Here is a 7,059-nt window from a genome sequence, read left to right on the forward strand (position 1 = left end):
AAAACCTATTTTCTGACCTGATGAGCGTCATCGTCTCAAACATTTGTAATTGTCTCGGTGGTCTGGCTGTTGACTCCCTGCCTGAACTTTCTTGTTTGGCAAATGACAAGAACTGTGTTGTGTCCTCTTCCCCCGGGTTTGAGTTCTTGCTCCAATTTTTATTTTTTTATATAATCATGAAGCAAAAGGTGTTTCAATCAGGAGAACTGCATTAGTTGGGTGAAGAAAAATTCTGTCTGCTTCACCTGTTAACTCCCATGAAGCTCAGCGACGTTTCCTGCATGGATTGCGTTTGTTGTTGCAGTGCTGACTCACTCCATATATGGTAGTGCCTTCCTGTTTTGGTGAGCACGACTCAAAAGCCAATTTTTGCGTCAGAAATTTCTGTTCAGTAATTATCTGTCTGCTCTAAACGGTAACATGCTGCTTGTAATTTCAATGCTTTTAGCGTTTTTAGGTTTTCCGGCTCTAAAATCTGATCTATTCAGTTTAAATGACATTGATTAGAAAATGTTAATGGTTGTGAGCAGTTCCGATCTCTCAAAATAAACTCGTACTTTTTCCCTAATTTTTTGTGTTTTCCCAGTTAATGATACCCTAAAGGTTGCTATAGCATCAACATTTTCTCTGCTTGGAAGCCATTTTTCTTGTCAAAGGCTCCTTTGAAGAATGTTTTTCTTTCTCCCAGAAAATCCCCAAAAGCAGTCCATAAATCACATTTTTAGGACATATTTCCTCATGAAGCAAATTAGGCATGTGATGACAGCAGGAATTTCCCATTGAATTGTACCTCTTGCGTTATACAGTTCGCTCCACGGTTATTGCCACCGACTGGGAGAGATGTGTGAAACGCTTCAGATAAATTCACTTCATTGACCCTTTAATGTGGCACATTTATTCAGCGGAGGAAAATAGTTGTTCTCAAGAAAATAACTGGTGCTGCACTTCATCTAAAATGAATTTATTTTACAATTTATTTTAAGAAATACTTTACTTTTTTACGTTGATCAGGATTTGTAAGAACTTTTAATTAGAAAAACATGACGTCCTGTTTACTTGGAGTTTAAATGGGACATTTTAGCAACTCTTTAAAATGAGAAAGACAAGAGTTCATAGAGTAAAGTTATTTATAATTAATAAAATGTTAGTCTTTATCAGTGCGGTAATGGCAAGAAGAAACAAGCTTTTTGTGGATGGGCCCAGATCTAAGTCATCAATTAAAAAGATTAAAAGAACTTGAACTACAGCAAACAAGGTAGGACATTAACCGAAGTTTATTTTTACAATTATTTATTGTTGGGGCGGGGTAATCCCAAAACGCCATCTTCAGGTGTGTGACAGAGATAACCAATGTCGCCTCAAAACGTTTCATCCCAACGATTCACGGTCTTCATTGTGACTACAATGTCACATTTAACTCAATATTTGTCAATCTATCATTGCAGATCTTCACAAACACACATAAAGCTCTAAAATAAAGGTTCCTGCAGTAAAACATGCTGCCTTGCTACGTTAGTCACAATAATTATGCATTTATTGATGAACTCATAGAACCAGCAGTGGAAAAAGACTAAACTATCAGGTTTTTTTTTTTTCAAACACTCTCTGTTTATTTTTATTAGTAAAAAATGACTAATTTTTACCAGTATTTTATAAACTATGTAATTGTTCGCCCTCTCCGGTGACCTTAGCGCTTCAGTCCCTACTGAGACTTTAACTGGAACGGTGTGCTTTTGTCAGATGAGGCTGAGATTGTTCTTCCCAACATGAAACCCTTCAGGTGTCAAACAAAACAGAAATCTGTGGAAAGCAGCCGCTGCCCGCTGTGAAGTACGGTGGAGGATCTGTGATGCTGCGGGGCCAGAGGCTGGATTTTCCAGAAATAGTATTAGACAAACTAGTGGAGAGTGTTTTGTTCTGATTTAATCCACGCCTAAAACCCTGATGTTCGCCTCGTTTTCCTCCTGGGTCACTAACACCAAACGTTGATCTGGGATCTCGGTGAGAAAAAACGAAAGCTCCGGGTGAACGGGTCGCCCATAGCGCTGTGATTTACATCCACCAAGACGGAGCGAGCACGAACAAGAGGTTATGTTTTCACACCGAGTGTTTTATTTTCCAGCAGAGAAAAAGAGGTGGGGGGGGGGGGGGGGGGTTGGGATGGCAAACAGACTGAAGCGGCGGGTCCCGTCTGGGTTCTGCAGACCTAAAACCACAGCTAGCCCGAATGAGCCGTGGAGTGTTTGTGTAGCTGCAGGGCTCGCGGCGCCCAGCGGAAAGCCACCCACCATGCTGGGGGAGCGCCGGCCGGGCCGAGGGGCGTTTCAGCCCAAACGCTCCTGAGCCGTCAGAACCGTGTGCTTCCTGAGCGAAGCTGAAGGAACAACGCTGCTGGACGGCGTTCTGCCGTGTGGTCCGGTCCGGTAAGGCTCCCCCACATTCGCCTCTGTAGCTGTCGGACTGATTTGAGGAGGAGTGTGGGGGGGTGTCCTGAGAAGGGTTTGTGTTTTCACGCTGTTACCCGAGCAGCTTCTTCGACACCTTGTGTGTTTTGAAGGGGGAAAGTGTCATTTGGTTTACACCCTGTTTGAGTCCGAGTTCTGCTGCAGCGTGGAGACAGGTGCCCCCAAACAGCTCAGGGCCTCCGTCGGACTTGAAAGGGCGCCTAAAGTGTAGCAGTTGTTACTCAATACTGTAGTAAAATAACCCCACTGCCACAGCCTGTTACTAAAATAAACAGGAGCGGGTTCGCAGATGGATGGGGGGGGGGTCTCCAGCCGGTGTTTGTAAGTAGGTGTGTGTGTGTGTGGCTCCAGCTTTCACATCACACACTTCCAGATCTCCCAGCGTCCAGCTGAGCAAACATCCTTAGGTTTGCTCCTAAAAGGGAGTTCCTTCCCCAGCGCCCCTTCGCCATTAGGGAACCGGCGGTAATCTGGACTCGCTGCGTGCCGTCGGGAAGCCTTCAGCAGCCGGTCGCCGTGCATCAGCCCGCACAGCCTCCCCACAGCCTGTTTGATCTTTATACAAACAGCTAGCTGGGGAGGATTCCTCCTTAACGTTCGCCTTCAAGTCTCAAAACCACAAAATCCAGCTCTGCTCTGGTTCTGGTTCTGGACAGCCGAGCCCGTGCTGGCAAAAGGTTGGATTACTAACAGGAACACGGGGATTTTCCTTTGTCTTCTTTAAGCTGCCTTCAAACACTGGCGTGTGTTAATAATCCAGATCATAGAAACATTTTCTTCATTGGTCTCTTAAAACGTCTCCGCTAAACACAACTAGATTTCCTGAAGAACGGTTTCAGATGAACGGTAAAATGTCTCCTCTTTTTTTTCTACTTTGAAGGTTTTTTATTCTGACCTACGTGAACTTCTAAAGCAGGGGTGTCAAACTCATTTCAATATTGGGCCACTTTGCCATCATGAAGTCATTAAAAGGGCCGCTTGCACCTGTATAGATGACACTTTTAATTTCAGAATTTCATTCCAGTTCACATTAAAATGTTTAAAAAATGCACAGTAACATAAAAGTAGCACCCTTAGGCCCAGTTTATACAATTTATCTTCAAAAAAATGTTATATTATGGTGATTTACACTTTAAACCCATCATTCTGTATCACTTTTCTCTTTTTGGACATTTCTGGGTTGTTTTAATGTGTTGTGGAAACGTCTATTGGCAGGATCCTGTTATTACACAGTAAAAAAAAAATCAACATTCACTACAGGTGGCACAGTTCTAGCCACTTTATACACTATACCTCTACTTTATGACATGATATGCCTTTTTCTGGCTCTTGAGGGCCGGATAAATTGCCTTGACGGGCCGGATTCGGCCCACGGGCCTTGAGTTTGACACATGTGGTCTAAATTCTTGGTTTGTTGTCTTCAAAGACCAATAATGACATTTGTTGTTCGGTAATGTTCCTAGATAAAGCGATCCTACTGATTGGCATTTTTAATGTCTTCATTTTATAACCGCTGCAGTGAATAATAATGATGTGGGAGGAAAATTATTAAATATTTTCATTATTTTTTTAAATCTTAAAAGTTATCCCCCTTTAATCGGAAGCCCCTCAATAAAATCTAGTGCCTTCAGAATTGGTCAGAGAACATTAGTGAACAAACAGCATCATAAAGGGGGGAGAATAAAGTTATTTATTCAGGGTGCTTGCGCAAGTCTTGAAAGTCTTAATAAGTATGGAATTTTGAAACACTGTTTTCCAGACCTTGAAAAGTCTTGAATTTTGTGTGAAAGTCTTAATAAAGTATGGGAAAAAAATGTGTGGTAGAATTTTATAGTATGCTCAAAGGCATTGTGAAATGAGAAATAGGAAGGTAGGCTATAAAACTATAATTTTACTAACTGGTCACGTACTGTATTAGCCTAATGGAATCAAACACTTGTTTGATGTGAAAAATTAACATTTCTAATAAACAGTTTGTACAATCTCAACCAATGAAGTAGGCAGTAGGCACACAAGTATACAAGTACATAAAGTTAAGGTCTTGGGGGAAAAAAAATATCAGTTTTAAAAAAGTCTGGAAAAAGTCTGGAATTTTAATTTGGAAAAAGAGCAAGCACCCTGTTATTAGTCGTAAACTTCACACGTTAGAATGGTGGCAGGAAGAATAGCGCTGTTGAAAGAAAGGCGTACAAAGTCTTTGTGCAGTTTATCAAAAAGCCATGTAGAAAGCTTGTGCTAGAAAGGATCTAATGCATTAAAACCACAGCTGGGCTCTTTATCTTATGGTTGAAAGGCACAAACATCCTCCTGAAACACTATTAAACATGGGGGTGGGGGTATCATGCTGCGGGGAGGCTTTTCCTGAGCAGAGAAGCTGGTCAGAGCTGATGGAGGATGGATGGAGCTAAATTAAATTCAGGACCATGCTGGAGGCTGCAGCATTAAAGCCACAACACAACCAGAGCAACGATAAATGGTTTAGATCAGAACGTGTTTGTGTGTCAGAGCGGTCTAGTCAAAGCCCAGACTTCTGCTAAATCCTACTGAGAACCTGTGGCAGCAGACCCTGGCCATTCAATCTGACCGAGGCGGAGCTGCTTTGAAGACATTTTAAAGTGGATCTCTAAAGTAATGACGTACTGAAGTGTGTAAGATCCAAACGCATGCCGTACTTTTCAGAGAACATTTAAAGACACAATGAGAGAGTTACTAGAATCTAATGTTTGCTGCTTTTCTCAAACTCTCCCTTTTCAGAACCTGGTGTCCGAGACGGCTCAGAAGAAAGAGCGGGAACTGGTGACGAGGGAGATCGAGCGGCTCCGCGCCTCCATCCAGACGGTGTGTCGGAGCTCTGTACCGCTCGGGAAGATCATGGACTACATCCAGGAGGACGTGGACGCCATGCAGGCTGAGCTGCAGAGCTGGCGGCGGGAGAACAAGGAGCACGCGCAGGCCCTGCTGCAGGAGCAGAGGTCGGTCTGCTGCATGTGGTCCGGCCTTTTCCTGCCACGTTTGCAGCTCGTTTCTCGTTAAAGCTACTTTATTACCCAGTTAGATGGCATGTTTAGTTTAAAGAAAAAAGCAAAACTCACTGCTCCATGATATCATATCCAGCTGCAAAATAAGGCAGATGAGGACCCTTTTTCAAATGTGTTTTAAAGGATATTAGTGTAGGTCTAACACAAAACGCTGCTGTGCAGTAGCCACCCGGTCTTGTTTATCTGCTGTGCATTAAAGACGGACCTGTGTGCGTTTTCCTCCCGCTGCAGAGCGACGGACCGCGCCGTGGAGCCCCTCAAAGCGGAGCTGGTCGAGCTGGAGCAGCTGATCAAGGACCACCAGGATAAGATCTGCGCTGTGAAGTCCAACATCCTGAGGAACGAGGAGAAGATCCAGAAGATGGTGACTGGGATCAGCTCCAGAACCTGAGAGTAAAAGGAGAAATGAGCTCCGGACATTTGGAGAGGAGTGGTTTGTTGCTATGGGAACGGCGGAGGCCCGTTCTGCCCAGAGAGCTTGCACCGTGCTTCAGAGGCCCGGTGTTTAGGTTTTAGTCAACAGATTTAAAAAGTGGATGGGTCCGCCTGGCTGCTGTTTGGTCAAACCGTGCCTTTGCTGAATGGGTCAGTGCACAGGTTCTAACGTAGAAGTCAGCGTGGGTCGTTTTGGGTAGAGGCACATTCAGCAACCTCTATGCTGAGGAAAGTCTTAATTGTCATTTCAGGAACAAGACAATACTGTAGTTTAGCGTTATGGAAAAGAAAAATGACCTGAAAATAGGATTTCTGGTCTTCTTTCAGTATTTATTTTACTTTCAACTATTGTCTATATTCACCTGGTTAAACGGACAGCTGACTGAACGTTAATTTTGAATGTTTTCAGGACCGAGGAGCAAAGTCTAGTTAGCCTAACCTGCTCCCGTTCTTTATTCTAGCGTCTTTTAATTCCTCCGGTCATCTTTATCCAGCTCCTCCTGAGCTCCGGCCGGTGAAATACTGTCGACTCTGTTTTTTAGAAAGCTTTTCCCTTCACGTCTTCAATCACTCCTCCGCTTTAGACGCACTGCTGCACTTTGATATTCGCTTTTTTTTTTTTAATCGGGGGCGGGAGAAAAAGATGCTTTCTGTGAACTTGGCAGCTGAAGAATCTGGGTCATAAATAAAGCCCAGAAAGAAACGATGAATGTTGCAGTGAGCACAGAAGAGACCAGCTTAATGACTTTAAAACAAAACCATTACTTTTGCTCCTGTTACAGCTGCGTGAATCGTACGTTATGCACAACGCTGATAGGAATAAACGGAGCAGTTTGGTTGACTTGGGTATTTTTAAACTACAGTAACAGAATTATTTGGTCGTAGTCTATCTGTGGGTTAATTACGGTTCCATTTGTTTTCTCGCATAGTGACGTTTGTCCTCCCTAAACTAAACTCTGCACAAAAATCCTGATCAGACTGAGGAAGGACTGAGTTCCCTCCGTCGAGTTTATTCTCTTTTTCTGGGCTGAAGGTAAAGAACCTGTCTGGCATCACAGGCTTTTCCAGATTCGCCGCCGACCTGCTATGTTGCTGTAGGGGCCTTCCGGGGTCCTGATCCG

The 7,059-nt window shown here is 43.6% G+C and overlaps 1 protein-coding gene across 4 annotated transcripts in view; it reads left to right on the plus strand.

The window, feature by feature from the left end:
* traf3ip1 (TNF receptor-associated factor 3 interacting protein 1) overlaps positions 1–7,059 on the plus strand; it is a 30,217-nt gene extending 23,158 nt beyond the window's left edge. For all 4 annotated transcript variants that reach the window (XM_036139600.1, XM_036139601.1, XM_036139602.1 and 1 more), the window contains 2 exons: positions 5,220–5,437; positions 5,735–7,059. In XM_036139600.1, the coding sequence (XP_035995493.1) occupies positions 5,220–5,437; positions 5,735–5,894 (378 nt within the window). In that variant the 3' untranslated portion in view covers positions 5,895–7,059. The remainder of the gene's footprint in view (positions 1–5,219; positions 5,438–5,734) is intronic.

This window comes from Fundulus heteroclitus, chromosome 7, assembly GCF_011125445.2.
Source record: "Fundulus heteroclitus isolate FHET01 chromosome 7, MU-UCD_Fhet_4.1, whole genome shotgun sequence".
Classification (NCBI taxonomy): domain Eukaryota; kingdom Metazoa; phylum Chordata; class Actinopteri; order Cyprinodontiformes; family Fundulidae; genus Fundulus; species Fundulus heteroclitus.